Source organism: Diaporthe citri (assembly GCF_014595645.1).
Source record: "Diaporthe citri strain NFHF-8-4 chromosome Unknown scaffold_2, whole genome shotgun sequence".
Taxonomy (NCBI): Eukaryota; Fungi; Ascomycota; class Sordariomycetes; order Diaporthales; family Diaporthaceae; genus Diaporthe; species Diaporthe citri.
In genome coordinates this window covers 4,493,693-4,515,023 of record NW_025064847.1, presented here as the reverse complement: position 1 = coordinate 4,515,023, position 21,331 = coordinate 4,493,693, and the positions used below count along the sequence as shown (strand labels likewise).

General features: G+C 57.1%; 5 protein-coding genes across 5 annotated transcripts; 2 read left to right on the top strand and 3 right to left on the bottom strand.

The window, feature by feature from the left end:
• Positions 1–507: 507 nt before the first annotated feature.
• On the top strand, positions 508–1,545 carry INS49_006784 (uncharacterized protein; the record flags this gene model as incomplete). Its single annotated transcript, XM_043167552.1, has 3 exons — positions 508–715; positions 777–986; positions 1,037–1,545. 3 exons carry the CDS (start codon positions 508–510, stop codon positions 1,543–1,545), a joined length of 927 nt encoding a protein of 308 aa, XP_043028696.1.
• A 307-nt stretch (positions 1,546–1,852) lies between these two features.
• On the bottom strand, positions 1,853–2,993 carry INS49_006783 (uncharacterized protein; the record flags this gene model as incomplete). The annotated part of the gene is made up of 2 exons (XM_043167551.1): positions 1,853–2,533; positions 2,760–2,993. 2 exons carry the CDS (start codon positions 2,991–2,993, stop codon positions 1,853–1,855), a joined length of 915 nt encoding a protein of 304 aa, XP_043028695.1.
• A 1,174-nt stretch (positions 2,994–4,167) lies between these two features.
• Positions 4,168–7,938, bottom strand: INS49_006782 (uncharacterized protein; the record flags this gene model as incomplete). The annotated part of the gene is made up of 4 exons (XM_043167550.1): positions 4,168–4,170; positions 4,333–5,639; positions 5,719–6,142; positions 6,463–7,938. 4 exons carry the CDS (start codon positions 7,936–7,938, stop codon positions 4,168–4,170), a joined length of 3,210 nt encoding a protein of 1,069 aa, XP_043028694.1.
• A 7,446-nt stretch (positions 7,939–15,384) lies between these two features.
• INS49_006781 (uncharacterized protein) lies at positions 15,385–17,793 on the top strand (the record flags this gene model as incomplete). Its single annotated transcript, XM_043167549.1, has 1 exon — positions 15,385–17,793. The coding sequence occupies one exon, from the start codon at positions 15,385–15,387 to the stop codon at positions 17,791–17,793; it is 2,409 nt and encodes an 802-aa protein (XP_043028693.1).
• A 1,005-nt stretch (positions 17,794–18,798) lies between these two features.
• INS49_006780 (uncharacterized protein) lies at positions 18,799–20,204 on the bottom strand (the record flags this gene model as incomplete). Its single annotated transcript, XM_043167548.1, has 3 exons — positions 18,799–19,034; positions 19,104–19,909; positions 19,999–20,204. 3 exons carry the CDS (start codon positions 20,202–20,204, stop codon positions 18,799–18,801), a joined length of 1,248 nt encoding a protein of 415 aa, XP_043028692.1.
• Between the last annotated feature and the right edge of the window lie 1,127 nt (positions 20,205–21,331).

Below are 21,331 nucleotides of genomic sequence, written 5' to 3'. Positions count from 1 at the left end.
AGCCTACAGCCTACCTAGGTACTGCGTAACTAGACACGTAGAGAGTTATGGCTGCAACAGAGTGACATGGTGCTACGCTCCTCCACACCACAGGTGACGAAGTACCCAGGTACCTTGGGGTGCATACGTCAGCCCACACCGCAGCTTCCCAACTCGTCTCACTTTCCTCTTCCGCCTTCCTGCTCATTGGGAAGAAGAGCCGACATGTAGAACAAAAGAACAAAGAGTGCAGGCGCGAGGAGTGCAGATGCAAGTCTCTGCATCCTGCCGCCGAGACCCCGCCCCATTGCAGTTCGCCCTGCGGGAGGCCTACCGACCACGCCTCCTTGATCAACCAACGACATCTTTTTCACCCTTGAACGGCCTCGCTCCAGCAACCTGCCCGCGCCAATAAATTCCACAGGCCTCTCACCAGAGGGGCCTTACTTCTCTTGCCCGAACATCTCGCATGCCTAGGCACTTAGCTGGACCTGTGTACTCCCGGAAGCTCTCCACTGCTCACTCACCATGGCGACACCTGACGATCACGAGCCGTCCTTCCCAGACGCCATATACCAGAAGGTCAAAGACTGGGTCGCAAAGCAGGAGGCCTTCGAGAGGGAGAACAAGGCACCTGCCCCGCTGACCGACGTCCAGCGGATGTTCCTTGAGGGCTTCAGAGCGCGATCACCGCTTCCGGATATCGGCCAGATGGACTATGTCAGCCTGCTATGTCGTCAGTATCCACCGGTCTGAGAAGCAAGAATACACTAGACATGCTGACAGAGATGATATAGGATACAGACAGGCCAACCCAACGGGCAAGGATATTGCATTCACTGAGGGGATCCGTGGTATCAACTCGAGCCCCCACTGGACCTGCACGGTCGAGCTCAGCGAGGCTCTCACCCATGAGCCCGCCATCCCCTCATTCCCGGCAGCTGGTTTTGGCTTCGACACAACCGGCCATTGCCCCGCCTTTGCAAAGAAGAAGGATGCCAAGCAGTGTATGCTGTCTCTCCTGGTGTTTGAGAAACTGTGCCTGACGCCTGTTTAGATGCCGCGAAGTATGCGATCGACTGGCTGATCCAGCAGTCCCTCATGCCCTCCAACCTGCGAGACGTCGCCTTCCTGAAGGTCCCCTCTGCCCGGGCCCTCCCTGACCTGCAGGGGCAGCCAGCGAAGCGGCTAAATGAGGGTACCAACGGCGTCCTCTCGCCGCCCCCTAAGCGTCAGACCAAGGGTACCACTGGCGCTGTAGATGCGGACGACGACAGCCTACCCGCTACCCAGCGAGTCCATAACCTCTGCCAAAGTATGGGCCTGCATCCACCTCGCTACGAACTCACCCTGACGGATCCACGCGTGAACTACGTGTTCGACGGGTACCCAGATTTCGGTGATGACGCCGATAGCTTTCCTGAGGACCTGGGCCGGATCACCGGTGTGGCCGGGACGAACAAAGCGAAGCAGGAGATGGCCGAGAAGTTGCTGGTGTACCTCCGTGACATGTACCAGAAAAGAGAAGCGGAATTGCAGCTGCTTTCAGAATCGACTGGTTCGTAGCATGAGCATGAAACCGGCTGGGGGAAGGAAGGTGTCCATGCTTCTACGTTGTGTTGACGTCGCTGTGTGCGTAGCTCGTAATTATGGGAGTGTGGGTGTGCATTTTTTGGTGCTGGAGAGGAAGTCATCAACAACTAGTTTGATAACGGGTCTCTGAGGCTGGGCATTATATATGCGAAATGGTCGCATATGCAGTTGCAGGACCGGTGGATTACCATACTTAGATAGATTTCCAACCAGGCAGACCAGAGCAGAGCGGGTGAAGGGATATGGTATCTCTAATGCAAGTTCCCCTTTCAGGACATTATCACGCGCTCTTTCCTCGACCTCTTCCACCCTTCCCGCCTCGCCCACCTCCTCTTCCTCTGCCTCCCTTGGCAGGAGGCGGCCGGCTCTTGAGGTCCTCAGGCAGATCTGCAACCCATTCGCCATCCTTCCACAACGTTCCGATGTCCTCCTTACGCCCGACGACCTCCTTGAAGTACCTCGCAGGCAGTAGCCCTTCCTCCCCGACGCCCTCGGTGAGAACGACGCCGTTGTCACTGATCCACCAGGTCATGGTCCCGTCCTCGAGGCTCCGCTTCACGTCGATGTACACCAGGACCTCTGCGTCCCTCCGCATGCCCGAGACGACGCCCTGCTCGTCGTCTGGCAAGCCCGTGGAGCAGTGCACGTGTGTGCGGCCCATGCGCCGCAGCCCGCCCGACTCGACGATGCGCGGCCAGAAGGCGAAGTAGGTCCCGTGCACGACCACAGGGGGAACATTGTCTGCTTCGAGGGTGACGGGCCTCAGCAGCGCCTCCGACTCGAGCTTGATGCTGTGGCCCTGGTTGGCACGGATGAGCCAGTGCGCCGGGTTGGTGGTCTCCGTGGACCCCTCGCCGCCGGCTGCGGGCTTCATGGCGAAGCGCTGCTTCTCGTTGTCGGCGCAGACCTGGGTCACCTCTTGTACTGTGACGTTGAGGGTGCGCAGGGCGCCCCATTGGAGCTGTGGATGGGCCTTTGTTAGTCAGGGAGGTCTGGGGGAAAGAAACGGAGCACGCAGGTAGATAGATCAAAGGGCTGAGAGGGCCCGTCGAAATGAAATCGACGTGGTACGCAGCATGTGCTGATGAAGACGCTGACACGAAGCCACCGTCTCACCCAGGAATTGGAACATAGGGAAAGTCAAACAGCAAGCCTGAAGGAAAAGAACAAGAGCAAACAGCACTCACCACCCGATCCAGGGGCGCGTACCCCTCCTTGTCCAGCTTGATGCCCGCGTTGAGCGCCTGGTGCCGCAGCAGCCTCGACAGCGCCATCGAGATCTGCTTCTCCCTCTGCTTGCCCCCGTCGCCGGCCTTGCCGCCGCCGCCTCCACCTGCTTTGCGGCCGCCAGTCTTGCCACTGCCCGCCGCCCGCACGGAGGCCTTGTCCTCGAACTGTGCTGCTAGCTCGTCCGCGTCCATGGTGGGCTGAGGTGGGCGGTCTCGTGTCGTTGGGTAGCCTTTCTTTGCAGTAGCAGCGGCTGAAGGGGTTTTTGAAAAGTTCCTTCCTTCACGGTGGCCTTGCAATTTGCTGGCAGGCGATGAGGGTGAATATCGCGGCGTTCGTCCTGAGTGCCAACGTATAGCCCCACGCCCGCGAAACGGACCTCGCAAGAAGACCCTTGACGCAGTTGCTGGGCTGGTGAATTTGAGACTGGTCCAGCAAGTCAGAGGGACAGTCATCAACAAGTCAGTTGAATTCAGAGACGTTTCGGATCCGTTTAGCAGGTGTTGTTGTATCTTGGCTGTCTTTTTGTTCTTGGAAGCTGTTTGAAAGGGTCCCGGGTTTCCCACTGCGGAAAATGCTTACTCTGAGTCTCAACCGCCCACAGGCTTTCGGCCTGACTCAACCGGATCTGATGGGGATGCGCATTAAAACCACCAACGTCCACGCAGGCGTACCGCATTCATAAACACATGCTGCTTAGCCTAGCTGGATTGCGCATATAATCCACTTGTTATGAATTTTGCGCATACTTTTACAGACCCCAGCGGCAGACACAAGCTTGAGGCGGAGGACGCATTCTCGATCTCAATTATGTGGCAAAGATGTGCTGCGCATGCATATAATACATTAATAGCAACTGTCTCGTACAGGTACCAAGACAAATACATTATATACACCTGAAAGGCTGTCTGTCCTCTTCTTCCAGTACCAGCGGGTATCGATATTTGCGCTCTGCGCGCCCAAACTCCTCGCAAATGTCTGCAGTCGGTTGGAGTCCATCTCCGCAGAATCTCCGACGGATGTTTCCTCAATCGTACGAACATCACTTCTCGACAAAGGAAACGTCTTCGCCGTGTGTTGCTGTTCATCCTAACCCCTTCTACTTGCCCGCCATATCGTGAGATGCAGCGAAGTACCGCAATATGTGTAGAGCGTGCACCTGCTACGAAAGAATAGAAAAAGCCCACGCCCCGCCCTTCGCGCCATAGACAGCACGACACTTGCCGGTGTCATCCGGTAATGCTGAATACGCGAAATCGAGAACAAAAAGAAGAAACTTAATAACACCGGTAATGCATGCGTGAATCTCGGCTTCTTGCAGAAAATGCTTCTCAATGCAGAAAAACAACGCTTGTGTAGTTGCACCCGTTACTGTGTCGTGAATCGTCAAGCATCGTACATGCGCGAGATAGGTCGCACTCATCTGTAACCACCGAAATTGGAGGCACTCCCGGAGATGCTGGGAATTCCACTGTGTCGTTTGCGGTTGATGCTAGTTTCCCGGCCGACCACTGAATTATTTGACTGACCAACCGAGTACTGTCGCTGTCCTCGCTCCTCGGCCAGTCTCTCTGTGACATTGTTGTTGTCCGCCCTGTCGAACCTGTCACCTCTCTCCTGACCGAACCTATCAGCCCCCAGGAACCGACGGGAGCTGGGAGTTGTAGGGGTCGCAAAACGAGATGATGCAGCACTTGCAGAGGGCAGGTTTGAGGTGATCAACCGACGCCGGGGCAAGGCTGAGCTGGCGGATGTCGGCTCCTGCATCTGAAAAGAGCCTCGCGTTACATCTTCTCGGTCTCGCGAGGGTACATCGACCCTCAAGCCGGCGACTTCTGTAATGGCCCTCGATGGTGCCCTGAAACGAGAGTCTTGCTCCTCATCAATGTTACTGCCGCGAGCAATCGTGGTGACGCGGCGCGGGGGAAGCAGGAAAGAGGTCTTGCGCCCTTCTTCGGGCTCATCTGTGCCCGCGCGCCGGGTCCGTAGAAGCGACGTCTTCCTGCCTTGGTCATCGGGCTCTTCTGTCACGCCCCGTCGGGTTCGCGCCACGACAAGAGATGACTTTCGCCCGGGGGTTGTGGCCTCGCCACCCAAAGCGCTTGGTGCGTACCTGGGGCTTGGAACCGATGGAGCCGTGAAGTTGAAGGTGGCCCGCTTCTCCAGCCTAGTCACGCGAGGGCTGACGCTACTCTCAACACTCGGAACAGGCTCGTCGGGCTTGGAAGTCTCCCGCCGCGGTGCGCCAGTAAAGACTTTGATGGGCGGCGGGCTGCTCAGCTGCTCCTGCTCCTTCGGCTTTACTGTTTCCCGTGATTCCGGCTTTGGTTGCTGAGTTGCGGCCTTCCGCTGGCTGCCCTCATCCGTCAAAGCCAGGCACAGCTCGGTGAGATTCCGGCACATGCTGTCGACTTTCTTCCGCAGGAGCCTGTCTGTGACGGTAGCCTGGCCGCTTCCTCCAATAGTGCTTGCGCCGCTCGAAATTGGCCCTGGCTGTCCCACAATACCCATCATCTGAGACAGAGACATCGCATCGTTGGCAGCTGCCTCAACGGCGTTATATATGTCGGAATTTACAAATGGCTTTGTCTTGGAAAGAGCTGATTTCAAGATTGGTTGCGCATCCCGGTGCGAAGAGGTGATGCTCAGTATTTCCGTCTGCGCAGCACCGTTTGCGGAAGCGCGCTTTGGTGAGCCAGACACTGTAGTCGCGCCAGTCCCCGCCGTAGGAGGCCTTTCGTCGGATGCTCTCGACATGGCGGCGCCAGATGTCTTCGGCAACTTTCCGGTCAACTCCAGCCGGTGGATGCGGGACTTCAACTCGTCGAGCTCATCCCAGACTGTGGAAGGCGCGGCGGTTGAGTTCGACGATTCAGACGCTTCGTGATGAGGCGCCCCGGGGGTGGTGAGATTCGCTACTCTTTGGGACAAGAGGGGAGGATTGGAATGATTTGGACAGGCCGCTCGGTTGCCTGTGAGACGATTTCCGAGGATGTTCAGACGTCGCCGGTCGCCGAGCAAATATGGAGTTGCCCTCAGCGGTGTTGTCCAGACCACCGTATGTCCGAGGGGTTATTGGCGACGGTCTCAAGGACGACACTGTAGACCGAGCTCGGGTGGCATCGAGGCTCAGGGAGGGCCTCTCGGTCGTGCTACCTCGGTAAGGCACTTCCCTTTCGGTGTGCTGTGCCGGCTGGTCCTCCGTCGTTCGCCTCACGCGGGACGCCCTGTCTTGCTGGTCCGAGAGGCGCCGTGGAACCCGAGGGGGTGATGTAGGGTTCTGGAATGAAGAAGGGATGACGGTAGACAGCGGTCTTTGACGCGCGGATCGCACGACCCGAGACTGGGACTGATTAGCTTCCATGCGGGATTCGAGACATGCGCCACTTGACGGCGAGTGTTGTGCAACACGTTGCCCATAAAGAAAGATAAAGGGTGATGAACCGTCGGGATGGGCAAGGATGGATCCGCGCACGATTGGTATGTTGAGGATTACAGTCTCCACAACGACTCGTAACATGCAGGTACTCCTCACTCAGGGGTCCGGGCATCGCCCTTTATCCCACAATTGGGCCACTTGTGGGGACAGATGTTCAACGCCCGAGAGCGTCAGGCACATGGGAGCGTTGATGCAATAAAGACGGAGGGCAAAGGAGTGCTCACCACTGTGCTGGCCCGATCATCCTCATCGCGACCGTCATTTCTTGTACGCGAGGATGATGAGGGGGGGTCTTCGTGCGCTATTCTCATGAAGATATCGGCCGTGCTCTCGCTTTCAATGGTCGCAGTGACCTCGTCGTCTGCATCTGCAGCCGACATGTCTCTTGTCCATTCGCCGCTGTTCCGGCCTTCAAGCGCCCGTAGCGACTGGTCCCTGTGGTTCGAGTCCTTGAAGTCGTGGCCATCATCGTAAGAGCGGTAGGAAGAATTGTGCATGTCTAGCTGGAGGCTCTTGCGCGAGCCTGACGAGCGAAACGAGCGGATAGGAGGGATGACAGGCCGGCTAGGGTTTGAGGAAGAGCGGAAGGGTTTGTATGACACTGGTGGTCGTGACGTAGATGTTCGCCGCTCGGCCTGGCTGTCATGGAGCTTGTCGCCGTTGACTGCCGCCGGTGATGCGAGGGCTCGCTGTCCCTGAGCCCACTTCTTTGTTGTGGATTCTGGGGTGTGTATGCCTTGTGAATGATGACTTGCGTGCGGGGAGGCGGCGCTGATTGATCCGGGGGTGGCGTTGAGCGGCTGTGTGGGCGGTCGCGTTTCTGGTGTCCAGAATGAAGGGGATTCGTCGGTGGGCGATTGAAAAGCGAGGGCGTCGCCAGGACTGCTGTCGACTGGAAATGGAGCGGGTCGCTTGGAAGCGGCAGTTGGAGTGAAAGGGGCGGATGTTGAGGCCGTCTGATAGGTACTAGCCCGTGATCGTGCCGGGCTGTGTTTTTGTCTCGGGGTCACGGGTGAATGGGGCGTGCTCGGAGGCGGCTGCTGGGTTGAAGGAGGATGGGGTTCGGACGCGGGCGCGGACACGGTCACAGGGCGATGCAGGTGGTGATTCTGGTGGTGTTGGAGGTGTTGTGCATCAGCGTTATCGTCAGCAGCAGCATTAGTGCCAGGCCTATTTTCTGGCTCTGGCGCTGGATTTGTGACCTTTTGGCGGTCGTCCTGGTGCTGTGGGGACTCGGACAACCCTGCAGATGAGGGGGGATGTTGCTTGCTGTCCCGCTGTAGCAAACCGGGTAGTGGCAGCAAGGACCGGGCCCGGTCGCTCAGACGGAATGCAGGCAATTTGGACGAATTGTGATTGACGCGGTGGGCGTGCACTGCAGACCCGGATGATGGCTGCTTCTGGCGAGTGTCTGCGGTCGATGTCAATTGCTCGTCGTGCGCGACCTCGTGCTCTTCTTCGTTATGGCCGTCGCTGTCACGGTCGCTGGGCTGCGCGGGCGAGTGCGCGGGCGCGGGCGCAGGAGCGGCAGGAGCGACAGGAGCGACAGGATTGGCGTCGCTGCTGTGGAGGTCAGCACCTGGTGCGGCTGGGGCCGCGGTTTCGGTTTCGAGTTGGAGCTGGAGCTCGAGCTCCTGGTCGGTCCTGTCACTGGACCCAACGTCCTCAAACACCTCGACGGTCGCTGACGAGGAAGCCATGGCCTGCACACGAACTGCTCTCTTTTTCTCTGCTTTTCTTTGTTCCAGAATGCCTGTCCCGTCTCCTGTTATCGTCAGGGTCCCATCGGCTGCTCCCTTGCGTGTCTGCCAGTCTACCCCGGCGGCGGCCCCTCGGTTCTCACTGGTAGCATTGATTAATTCCAGAAGGGCGACGATAGTTCCCGAGACCCTGTCGTAGCTGTTGAGCGAGCCCGGTCTCTCTGAGCCTGTGCCTGGAATCTGTCTGGGTCTGGGTCTTGGTCTGAGTCCGATGTCCCTGCCGGGGAAATTGAGACAGTGTCAAATGTCAATGTCGAATGCCAATTGTCAAAGTATGCCAATATGATGCGGTGCTACGTCAAGAGCAGCAGCAGAAGCAGCTCGGTCGTCGTTGACTCGGGTCGTCCGATCAATTGGTTGAGTAGGGAGGGGGAGGGGGGGAAGGAGTAATTCAAGTCGCAGTCGCCGTCGAGACGATCTGGGTGGAAATTGACTGTTACTTGGGCAGGAACGGTAGGGGTACTACTGGGTGTATGTATGTATGTAAATGTGTCGTGTATGTGTGAGTGTGTGTGTATGTGCGCGTCCCGCAAACCACACCTTAGATTAGGGGAACACGGTAGATTCGGATCAAGGTTCGGCGGGAGCAGATTGCTGGAGGTCTTTGCGCGACAATATGGGTCGGCGGGTGAAATTATGAATACGGTTGCACGGTGACTGACATCTAGGACACGAACAAGAGACAAGAAAGAGCAAAAGAGGGACAGGAGACTATGATGCCCGGAGATGGTCGACGTCTACTGGGACTTGGACTTTGTCTGACGATCGATGGTCGCAGGCCGGAGCGCAATCGACGGCCTCCTATGTACGCAAATTCTGTAAGTTCATGTAGTGTGCAAGATGCACGAGCCTGCGATGTGCGCTGCTCTTACTGCTCTTGCTGCTCTTGCTGCTGCTTCTCTTGCTGCTCATCCTGCTGCTGGCCGTGCCGCCACCGCCGCCGGCTCGGTCGAAGCTCATCACACGCACTCACCGGAACCTGCAGAGTCTGTTCACGAGCACTCTGGCCAGGGTTCCCGCCGACCGGTGCCAGCAAGAGCCCTGGACGGGACAGGAAGCGGAGAACAAGTGTGCCACCATCTGCATCCTGACTGGCTGCGGGCCCCGCCGACCACGAGTATTGCGCGCCCGTGCCACGGGTGATTTCCAGACTGCAATTTGCAGACCTTCGACGAGCCCGGGGGCAGTTCCTTGGGACGTGACGATGGTAACCCCCCGAGACTTCCAAGTTGTTTGTGGGCGGTCGGTCCCCCACAGTGCACCCCATGTCTATAGCAACCCAGAAACTCCATACGGTCCGTGGCCAAAGGCTGACAGCAGTCGTGATCTTGGATGCAACACAGGATCTGCGAGGGGTAGCCCTGGATATAAGGTTCCATGTCTCGATGTCGCAAGCAAGCCGCAGGACCCCATTAAATCTGCCCCAGAACCTCGCATACGCATTCTGCTACCGGTCTGCAGATTGACCCTGATCCTTCTGATCTTCGTCCCTTTTGGGAGATGCATTTGCAGGCACCGGTCCTGGCTCGTTGACAGCCCGAGCATCTATCTCATTTCGTTATGATTAATTTCGAAGGGAGTGTGAAAAAAAAAAAAAAAAAAAAAAAAAAAGGCCGAGACTTTGGCTGTAAAAAGATTGATCTCCGTCCTTGCAATCAAACTTCACAAGCAGCTGGGATCAACCATCATCATGTCAGGTCGTCACACGCGGGGCCACTTGCTAGTCCCGCAAATCAAAAAAAGAAGTCTCAGACGCAATTCGCGCGGGTCCCCCCCCCCCTTACCAAAGGAGGGACCTGAAACCCGGCAGACGGTGGCGTGAGCGTGAGCGTGAGCGTGAGCGTTGCCCGCCGAGCACTCAGATCTCCGTCCGTCGAGGGTGCCCTTGATGACTGATGCGCTGGTCTGCTGGTACTGGCTGGCACTGGCTGGCTGGGCTGGTTGGACGCCGCAACTGTCGACCCAACTCGGGCGACATCGAGCACCCGCCATCGCCGCAACGGGCCTAGAACGCTGACCCTCTCGTCGGCTTTGTGCGTCGAGGCAGACGCTAGGGCCTCCTCCCGGCACCTCCCCCTTTCGAGTTGCATCGGGGGTGGTCATCAGGCTAAATTACGCGCATGATGAGGTGTGATGGGCAGGGCAGGGTGGCCGCTCTAGAAGGCCTTCCTTCACCGTCGCTGACTGGACGGCTGCCGCATGGTGGGTGGGCTCAAGAAATGTGTTGCGACGAGTTGTGGATCCACCTGTACGTCAGGACCGTGACAGTCACTGCTCCTTTGGTATCGGACTACAGTAGCCTGAGCAGCCCGGCAGCCAAGACCAGACACTGCGGCGGCCAGAGCGAACAGAGCGCGGCTCGCCAATTTGGACAGGCCTCAACAGCCAAACTGGCTTGATTTGGTTTGGTTTGATTAAGAAGACCTGCCCAGGCTGTCGTTCCCCTCCGCTCTGACCGTTTTGGTCAGGGTTAGCTCTCCTTGAAATTCCTTTGTGCTCCTGGCCAAGAAACCTGGCGAGAGATTGATGAAGAATGGTCCGGGCATTTTCCATGTGAACGTCCCCACTATGGGGCTCGCCCTGCATCCTCTCCCGTGCCTTTCTTTCCTAGTCGAGGCCTGGCTGCCGGACCCGATCTCGAGGCGCCGAGTTCGGGCCTAGTCAACGTCTTTCTGCGGCACCAATGCCGTGCCCTGACTGCTAGACTGCCGGGGTTAGACAACGGCGACGCGATTCCAGGTTGCGGTAGATGCCAGCTAGCTTTTGTTGGACACTCTTCCCGCTTGGTGTCAGCCCAGAGTCGTCGATAGTTGCTCTGCTCCCGCAGCCCAGCCCACTCAACTTCAGACGAACTTTGGGAGAGCAGAGAACTGTCAACATAGCTTTTCCTGCAACTTTGTTCTTGCCTCCCTCGGCCCCCGGAATCCCGATCTTGCTTCGACGTTCCTTTAAGGTTCGTTGTTGCCTTAGCTCGAAACATCCGAATCCCCAGAGAAACCAGGTGTGTGGACTGTGCGTCGTCTATGCAAGCGTCCGCAGGTCTGCCCCATGTGAGATCGACGAACCTTGTGTGATCAGACCAACCCGTTGTCTCGAGGTCTGCATATCCAAAGTTGCGGGTGAGGGTAATATTGCGTATGTTTCAACAACATTACGATACATTCGCACAGCTGGATCAGATAATGAGAACTAACGTGTAGATGTGCCGAGAGTTGGGCCGGTAGCCTTGGGGGTCGGCTCTGTCTGAGGCATCCAGTCGACGTGGAGGAGACCAACGCGATTTCCAGTCACGTCAGCTTTCGCCTCGCCAATTGAGGAGTACCTAGGTAGTGTCGAGTGAATTGTGTCTGGAAATGAAAACCTTTCAGCTGGTCAGGCGGAGACCACGCGTTGTGTTCACGCGAGCAAGCTCAACCACCTCGGCATGCCCAGCTCCAGTGTGGTGCAGTTACTGTCGCATCATCGTCACGATGCTCTACCAAGCCTGCACCCAAACAAACAAGCGACCTTGGCGTTCTGGCGACCCTGAACTACTGCGCAAGCAACCACTCAGCTCCGCTTAGCGTCTCTCAACTCAACTCCCGAGTCGTCCGACAGACGATTGCTGGCCATCCCGTCGCACGTCTCGGTGACAAAGTAGCAAATAATCCGGACAAAGGCCGCTATCTTCTTAACTACTGTGATGAACATTCAATGCCAACTATTCTTAGATACGATAGAGGGGGCAAAATCACCGTGAGCAGAGGGTTGGCAGGCACGAGACCACGTTGTGAGCATAAACGATGAGGCTCAAAATAAACAGTACTCCGTCCCCACAGGGCCCCGTCATTGGATGCGAAGCAGACACCTCAGCCTCATCAACTGTCGGGGTGCCCGTAGCCGCCACGGCGAAGAAAATTGGTCCAACAAGCGCGGTTCAGGCGCGGTCACTTTTGTCAGCAAGGAGCAGGCCTGGCCAAAAGATGCCCAAAGAGGGTTGAATATTTTGGCAATCCAAGCGGCCGTGGTGTTGCGATTGATTGCCTGTCGTCATCAACCAGTCGCGAAAACCTCGGCTCGTCATTTGCGAGTCAAAAGATTTGAACCACCCCAGGCAGGATCTGAGGTGCCAAATTGGGAGTTTCTTTTCCGTTGTGGTCCCTCCCAAGCCCCTTCGTTTCAAATTGTCGTATCAGAAAACAAGCAGTCAGGACAGTGGCAATGTCCCCGTGATCGGACTGTGCTCGGCAATCGATCAGCAATTCACAGTGCCCACTGGCCAAATTGTAGCGGCAGCTGATCGAAATAATCGCGGGAGTCCGTGAGGGCGCCGTCTCTTTGCCGTCGGGTCTGACTGTCTGGGTGTCAGTGTCTGGGAGTAATAAGACGGCGCGACAGATGACAGCAAGCAAAGCCGGGCACAGCACAACTCGGAAGCCGGGCTTGGATCCCTCCATCGGTGGAGGTTTGGGACGTAAGGTGTGGGACCAGGAAAAGAGGTGTCGTCTGAAGATCTCGGTTGTTAGAGAGTCGACCCGTGATGGCAGGATGGGCAAGTCAGCAGTCAGCAGGGCCGTCCGAGCTTGATTCGTCCAGACAGACCGAGGGGCAAACACGCCACAGCGTCCTGCTGGTGTTTTCCCGCCCGCCGCCGTGTGTTTCGTTTCCCCTGCTGCTCGGTTACGACCTCCGTGTAAGACGCCCGACGGAGGATGAGGCTGAAGGTTAAACGAGCCTGAGATGGGGAGCACAGCCGTGGGATACAACGGGGCCTGGACCGAGGCGTGAGCGAGCGGTGAAGGTCTGCCCAGGCTGAGCGACGAGGCCCCATTCGTGAGCAAGTCGCAGCCCACCAGCGTCTGTGACATGGCCGACGGCACCAGCCTGCTCTGCACTGCACTGCATTGCTATGCTCGCTATGCTAACCAAGCCAAACATTCCTCTTCGGACCGGCCTGGCAGGCTGATGATGAGATGGAGGATGCGATACAAAGCCACCGACCTCGGCTGACCATTGGCCACTGGCGTCTTTGGTTGAGGCGATGCAAGCTGCATGTGCCGCATGCTCGGGTTGCAACAACGAGGTGGGACTGGACACCTGGGGATTTGCAGGGCTGGGTGGCTGACTGGCTGGTATGCTTGTATGCAGCCTGCAGTACACAGTACTGGCGTATGCTGGGGGGGGGGGGGGGAGATGGGCCAGGGTGAGGTGCAGCTTGTGTGCGTAAAATAAACCGTGCAGTACAGTACAGCGTGCACGGCGAGGTGCCGTCCTGCGACGAGGCCTAACCAAGGGCGGAAGTTGAAACTTGCCCGGAGGCGATCAGCGCACAACAACACACAGCAACACCCACAGCATCCACAGCAACACACAACACACAGTATGCCCCTCGCAGGCCTCGCTACGGTGAGAGGAAGGAATCACTCCCATTGACTCGCAGACGGCAGATTGTGGAGAGCAGGCTTGGGATACGGACACTTTCTTTTCTTTTTTTGTTCCCTCTCTTGTTCTCTTGCCCTGGACAGGCGAAGATCACTGCGAGTCTAAAATTACCAAGTACCACAGCTCATTACTCCCAACACCCATTAGACCCAGCAGGCAGGCAGGCAGGCAGGGCAGAACATCCATCTGCCAGTACTTGGGTACTTCGGTACGGTGACTGTACTGTACTTGTATTTGGCCGACAAAGTCGCCCCTCCCCCATTGGCTCGTTGACTGAAACGCCCGCCTATTTTTAGATGCACCGTAGCGGCTAACGCCTGCAGTCACGGCAGCGGTCATTGGCTGGGGCGGCGGGACCCACCCTGCTACCAGACGCAGCTTCCCTGGCCGTCCCCATTGTTCTCCGAGAAAAGGGCACCTCTGGGCCCCTGCCCTGCCCTGCGACCCCTGCTCCCTCCTGCCGTCTCGCACATCAGTGGCTGGAGGGCTGCTGGACTCCGCGCTTGAAAGTGGACTTCGGCGCCTGCGTTGCTCTCCCCCCCCTCCGTGTCCAGGCTCTTGCTCGCTCTCGACGACTGAACCAACCAACCAACCGCACCGCAGCCGCACCAAGCAACGCACCACGACGGCAGCTAACCTGGGAAGCCCGCCTGAGACCGATACTCCAGATCTGCCCTCTTTCCAACTTCTCTCTCGCTCGTTCCTCGCCCTCGAAGCATCTGGCGCCCGTGTACGCTACGCAATTACGAGTCCCGGGGTCTCGTCAATTCAGCCCTGCTCACGACGACGCTTGTTCCTACCGCTGCAATCAGAAAAGACTAGGCCAGATCCTTGGGCCCAAGCCTGGCAAGCACGCGCACGGCAAGGGTCTTCTCTCTGTCTCCCTCTCCCCCGTTTCCATTCCCAATTCCACCCCAGGCAACCTTGGAATTCATACTGTACACTGTGAACCGGGTGACCCCCCTGCTGCGACTCTTTTTACCCTTTTCTCCTCCGCATCCTGGTTGTCGCTGGCTTCCCCTCCCAGGGCCCCCAGTCGAGCCAATTCTACGCCTCTTTTCGACCTCGTCACCTCGTTCTCTTCTCTCCATTTCCCCCATCCCGATTAATCCTCCCGGCGACTCAGCGCAGCCCGCAACACAAAAACAGACAGCCTCCCTTTTCCGCGCGGTGCGGTGCAGAAGAGCAGAGCCTAGCTGAGCTGAAGTCGAGTCGAGTCAAGAGCGGCCAAGAATAGAGGGAGTCGCCTCCAAGGACGACAAAGACAAGACCACTAGGCCCACGACCTCACGATATTTCGTCCCGACCCGGCCCACCACTGGTCTCTCGTCTCATCTTCTCCTTCGACACCACCTCCCCACCGGCCATCATCATTGTCTCTCTTGGAGTTGCGGTCTGGATAGATCCAAACATGTGGTGACATCTTGTCTCTTGCTCCATCTTTTTCTGCATATCCAATATTTATTCCCCTTCCTTTCCGCCGCTTAGCCCTATTGTTCCCAGCGCATCCCATAAATAAAACAAACAACCAACCACCACGTCAACGAATCCTTCCCCTGACTGCGCCTTCACCGGTCCCCGAGATCCGGTACCTGAGACCTATCTTGTCCAAGGCCAATTCGGTGGAGAAAGGCAGGCCGTGACAGGTCGAAGCCAACTCGTTTATCTAAAGAGGAGGACTTGGGTTGCGCGTAACACAGGATACAGCAGCGCTGTCCCGTTTACCGACCTCATCCGTCGACATCTGTCACTAATCCCCGCCCGGCCTGTTGCCCTTTCCAACAGGCGGCCTGTTCTCACAGAGACAAACTACTCGAAAGTAGCCCACCGCTGCGCGACACGAACGGTGTTAAGTTGCTCGAACGGGGTCAAGAAGAGGTCTTCCTGAAGCAAGAGAACCTACCTCGTCGACGAGAATCGTCTATCCTCACTGCCTAAGCACACACTGCAGCCTGCCAGACGACCATGTATACAACGTCGGCTCGTCGACTATACGAGGATCAGATACCATCCTTCATGTCAGTATTCGACCTAGACCAGGCCATGCAAGACCAGGACACCGTCACCGTCGTTGATCCCAAAATGGTGGGGATCGAACCAAAATGCAACCCACAATTGCCTTCCGACCCTTCACAACTCCTCCAGCCTCCAGCAATCCCACCAAACCATCAACACCGGGATAGCACATCAACGCAAACATCCGAGTCCGCGGACTCGTCTCCGACGACGACTGTGTCGTGCACAGATTCCTCGTCGCTATCCGATCCTTCACCTTCTTCGTCGCCAGATTCTCCAGTCAATCTGGTTCCCTTGAATGCCTTCCCATCGACCAATTTTGGGGGCCTGCCGTCCATGGCGACCTTGGCTGTTTCCGAACCTAGGAACCACCTGATACGCCCCATGACCTCACCTGCGCCCCGGCGACCGAGGAATATGAAGGGCCTCTCCATACAGCCACCCTTTGCGGCCTCGGCTGCCTCATCATCACTGATGTCTGAGCCATCTTCCCCGTCTTTTATAAAACCAACAATCCCGGCCATGAAGAGAAAGCCCAGTCAGCTCAGCTTGAAAACAAACTCGGATGACTTGGCCGGCCGCTCAACCCTCGAAGTCCCGCAAAGTCCCTCCGTACCTGCGCTCGCACAGAGAAGAGCCCTGAAACACTCCACTTCATCCCCACACATGCTGAGTGGGCTGAAGTCGTCGACTTTTGGTCCTGCCGGTGGTATGACCTTCCCGACGGTCTTCGAACGCAACGAGTCTGGCCTCTCGTCCTTCCTCAGACCTGGAAAAGAACCTTCACCCCGCGACAGGGACGATGCAATTTTGGAGGAAGACTCGCCTATCAGGAGCCAAATGGCCAACCGTACCGCATTTGACTTTGAACCTTACCATGAAAAGGAGAGCAACGAGGACCAGAAGTCTCCGGGATATCCCGACGGCCCTGTTGCCATTTACGGAAGCGATGTCTACCTGTATATGGAGCCAACTGCTGAGGAAGCTTCCAGATTCGACGTCATTATTAATGTCGCTCGTGAGGTTCCGAATCCATTCAAGGCCGCATTGGACAAAGACGAACCCATGGAGGATACATCGCCGATCCCAGACACGGCCGTGACTAGCTCAAGCTTTGCGACCGCTTTTGAGTTCCAGCCCGACGACATGACCCCAACAACCCCGAAGGCGCAATTCTCTCCCAAGGAACCCGAGTACATTCACATACCGTGGGACCATAACACGGACATTGGGTCGGATTTGATGTTCCTGTGTGAGACGATCGAGAGAAAGACACTCGCCGGCAAGAAGGTCTTGGTACACTGTCAACAGGGAGCCAGTCGGTCAGCCAGTTTGATCATCGCCTATGGCATCTACCAGAACCCGGAGATGAGTGTCAATGATGCGTATTATGCGGCGCAGGGCAAGAGCAAATGGATTAGCCCCAACATGCGATTGATGTACTGCCTGCAGGATTTCCAGAAGGAGGTCTCCAAGAGGAAGCTGCCTCCGAACTCGGCTTATAAGCCAAGAAGCGGTCGGAGCCCATCAAAGCACCGCTTGACACTTTCTGTGGACGCAATCGACGTACCCAAGGAGCCGAGGACAGCACCTTTGCCAGACGATGATGGCGCAACAAAAAGCTCTAGTCCGAGCAATTCGCCATTGCGCGCCCGCGGCAACTCTACACCGGATCAGATCACCATTTCTCCCGGCCCGTCATCGGCACCGTCGAGTTTCTCGTGGATGGAGAAGGAGGATGAGGCTAATCCTGGGAAATTCGGGCGCTTTAGTCCTTCGCAGATCTTCCAAACGCCTCCTGCAATTCGAGAAGAGAGCCGGCCTGGAAACACATCATCGAACAACTCAGGGTATTTCCCGAGGCCCCCACCGTCCCCAGCGTTTGGGTCATTCCTGCCAGATGCATCTCCAAAGCCCCCATCATCGCCTGGGTTTGGGGCTCACAGGTTCGGCGAGAAGCGCGGCTTCGGATTTACTCCTTTGAATTTTGGTTCGCTGTCGAGGCCTGAAAGTGTTGAGCAGCTTCCAAAGGCGGAACGCGAGGTCCATGTAGTAAACTCTCTACCCGAGGATGCGGCGCTACTGTCACCGCGAGCCGAGATCATCACGAGCAACCCGGTGCACAATTCCTTCGCTGAGTTCACCGGTCTGCGTTTCGTCGAGGTGCCTCCGACACCCAGCGAGCAGAGCTTCTCCGCAAGCCCAGCGCAAGAGCAGGCGTTATTCTCACCACGGGAATCCACATTCCCACGAGACACATTCAACCACTTTGGACGACCTCGGCAAGTCTCGGATCCTCGAAGCCCACCCACCAAAGGCGAGGCTCCGATCATTAGGTCCATCGATGATTACATATAGACCCGATGGTCCGTCCACTCGATCACACCCAAGAAGCATCATCCATCCCGAATGCGCAACATCGCGCGTCATGACTCGCAATGCGCGTCGATAATAAATCCATCACAATCCGCACGCATCGAATCGGAGTTGGGGCACATGCAATTCACTACCAACCCCCCGGGGTTGGAGACTTCAAGCATCCACGAGGAGCTTTCATTGAATCAATTCAACTTTCCTTTGTCGAATGTTACTCTTCCTTTTGGGAGGTTACCGATCGCTCAGTGGCCAGAAAGGTCACTTTATTTCTTAAATGGAAATGTATAATCTGGAAGGGAGCCACAATGACTTCACTTCTGACAGGCGTACCGAACGTTTTGGGACAAGGTTTGGCGAGGCTGAGGCCAAGGCCTTGATCACAATACAGCTCGCTCAAGGAGGGGCCTTCTCTTGACGGGCGGTAGGCCTTTCCGGTGTCAGGGTTGCGAAGGGCGTATGATGAGGAAAAGCTCTTAGCATTCTGGTTTCCTACCTGTTCTGTGTCCTGCTTTGTTCAAATCATGATTCCCCAGGCATAAGATGGGATGAGGATGGGAATATGAGGGTTGTGTGGAGATATCATGGGACTGAGCGCTGCTCAGGTTGCTCGAGATGGAAAGGGGAGGACGAGACGTGAGACTTACGAAACATATGATGAGGAGAGCAGAGATACCTCTGAAAGCTAGAGAGGGTCGGCCCTTGAGTGAAGCACACTCTTGAGGATAGTCTAAAGGGTGAAAGGCATACTACGGTGTGCAGATAAAAATATCATGAACATTTCAAAAAGCCCCGGTGCCTGCCTGCTTGCCCTTGGCTCAGTGTCTTTTTTACTGAATCTGACAGATCACAGTGACGCACTAGACGTGATAGGAAAATGGTGTTAAGCTGTGTGTTATGTGATAAATTCTACAGGTTCTACTCTAATAACTGCGGCCAGCAGTCCTGGCTTTATCTGCGACCCGAGACCAAGGCACGCCTGACACCGTCTCATTGCGCCTTCTCCTCCCTCGCCTTCGCGGCCCTCTCGGCGGCCTTCTTGGACTCGGCCGACCTCTTCAGGTACGCCTCGAAGCCGATGCCGCCAAACACGAGGCCGACGCCCATCCACTGCTTGTAGTTGAGGCTGTGGCCGTAGTACACGACGGACAGGATCATGGTGAGCATCTTGCGAGTGACGGTGACGGTGACGAGCGTGACGGACCCGAAGTTGGCGACCGTATAGACTGTGGCGCGAAAAGAGGTGAGTGTCAGCGAAAATGTAGACAGGTGGGTGCTGGGGTGGGAACTCTTACAGATAAAGACCTGCCCGACGGCGCCGCAGAGGCCGAAGCCCAGGACGTGCCACCAGGCGCCCGGGTGGCGCGCGAGGAAGCCCAGGGCGGCGTACAGCTCGCCGCCGCCGCCGGTGACGTCGGCCATGCCGAACCACTCGCCCAGGGAGGTGCGGACGAGGTACGGGCTGAGCAGCAGGTAGGCGCCGGACAGGGCGGAGCTCATCATGTTGTTGGCGCACATCATCTGCGGGCCGCGGTAGGGCCTGAACTCGGAGACGATGTAGTCCTGGGTGCTGTTGGTGAGCCCGTCGAAGAGCAGGTTGATGCTGAGCAGCAGCATGCCCCAGGCCGTCTGCCCGCTGTGAGACGCGGCCGCGCCGCCCTTGTGCTTCTTGCTCCCCGAGTGCAGCGTGAAGACGGCCACGCCCGCCGTCACGGCCGCGACGATCAGGTACTTCTGCAGGGGGTACCGCCGTCTGAAGAGCGTTACGTGGAGGAACATGACGGGCAGCAGCTTGCACGACTTGGCGAGCGTGAAGGTGATGTAGTTGACGTGCGCGAGCGAGGCCATGCCGAAGGGCGCGGCCAGCGCCTGCGTGAAGGCAACCAGGAGCAGCGACGGGAGCATGCGGTTCGTGGGGATGATGGGCGGGACGGGCTGGCCGCGGGGCGTGGACCACCAGAGGTACAGGGAGCCGGTGATGGAGGAGAGGATGGACTGGACGGTGAGGAGGAAGACGGGAAATTTCCACATCTCGGTCGAGCCGTCGTGGTTGGTGTAGGGCGTCGTGGTGACGCCCTCTTGGAGCCATGCCCAGCTAATGCTGCAGTCCGGGGGGAAGGGACCAGGTCAGCCTTCATCTTCCATCTGCGAATTGCAATGTCGCGGCAGCCCAGACGGTGTACAACTCACAAGGAAGCATATATTCCTCCCACGCAGATCAGCAGCTGGAGCATCCCGGAGCCCGAGTCATCTCGGGCCCCCGCTGCCAGCGCCTGCGCATTGTCCTTGGCCCTGGCAGCCAGCTCTGTGGTGTTCTTGGGAAATCTATCGTGTTTGGTGATGTATTCGGAAGACGTCGCCCTTTTCACTGGCATGGCTTGCTTAGACCTGGCCATTTTGCGGCGGTATGCACGCGGGCTTCGTCGGCGACTCGAGGGGACGGCAGGTGCTGGGCACTTCGAACGAGGCCGTGAGCGCAAGCAAAGCGGCTTCTCAACAGTCTTCCGACTTCCTAGGGAACGACTTGGACTGATTAGAGGTATGCAGATGAAAACAGCGAGCGTGAAGTTTAATAGAGAAAGAAAGTGAAAGGACTGGGGGAGGCCCGGTCGCAAAGAGAGAAAAAAGACACGGCGTGGTTGCGAAGCTGACAAGCTGGCTTCAATTGACCTAAGAGAGATTCAGGCTCATTCATATGCGACAGTGCATCCCGAAATTAACTTATCGATAAGCATGCACGCCGAGCTCGGGTGGGGTCTTCTCCACCACGGAGCTACTCATTAGGGTCCTCGCTCCCGAGCACCAACACGCCCAGTAACCTACGCAGGCAGTCAGGCACCAAGCACTTCCACGTGGGGGTGCAGGGAGGCGCATTGCACGTATCCAGTCCACTTGCTGTACGGCACGTCAATTCACTTTGAGCAAGCAACACTGCACTTGTTTGGTTCGCGAGCCTTGTCATTATGGTTCTGTCATCTGCGCTAGATATTCTCATCCATTTTTCCTCGCTCCGTGAGAGCCATCGGTGTAACGAGTCGTGGGACTCCTGAGTCGGATGTCGTAGAAAAGAGGTCAAAAGCCTTTGAGTAGCAGCGAGTTAAAACTGTGGAAGAGCGGAAATTTCGGGTTGCTGCGAGATTATGTCGATAGGATAGTGATTGAGCCTGGGCCAAAGACGTGGGTTTCATTGAGAATAGGGCGCCGAGGCAACGGTCGACGTGTCGAGTGAAAGGGGGGGAAGAATAACATAAGAGGCTCGAAAAGGCTCGAGTCCTTGGGGAAAGGGGTATCTGATCTGCTCTGACGGCCAAAACTGCACATCTCGACACAAGTCGAATCCTGGAGGGCCGTCCTGTCGTATCGTGTCGTCAAAAACGAGATTATGGCGCTTCTCGTTGGTTCGTGGAGACGTCGATTTTGGATGTGTTGCAGGCCATGCTGGAAAATACTCCAATGCGATCGGGCCTGGGCGTGTGGGTGTCAAAGGGTGTGGTCTGCGGAGCGAGTAGTCCGTTCCGGTCGA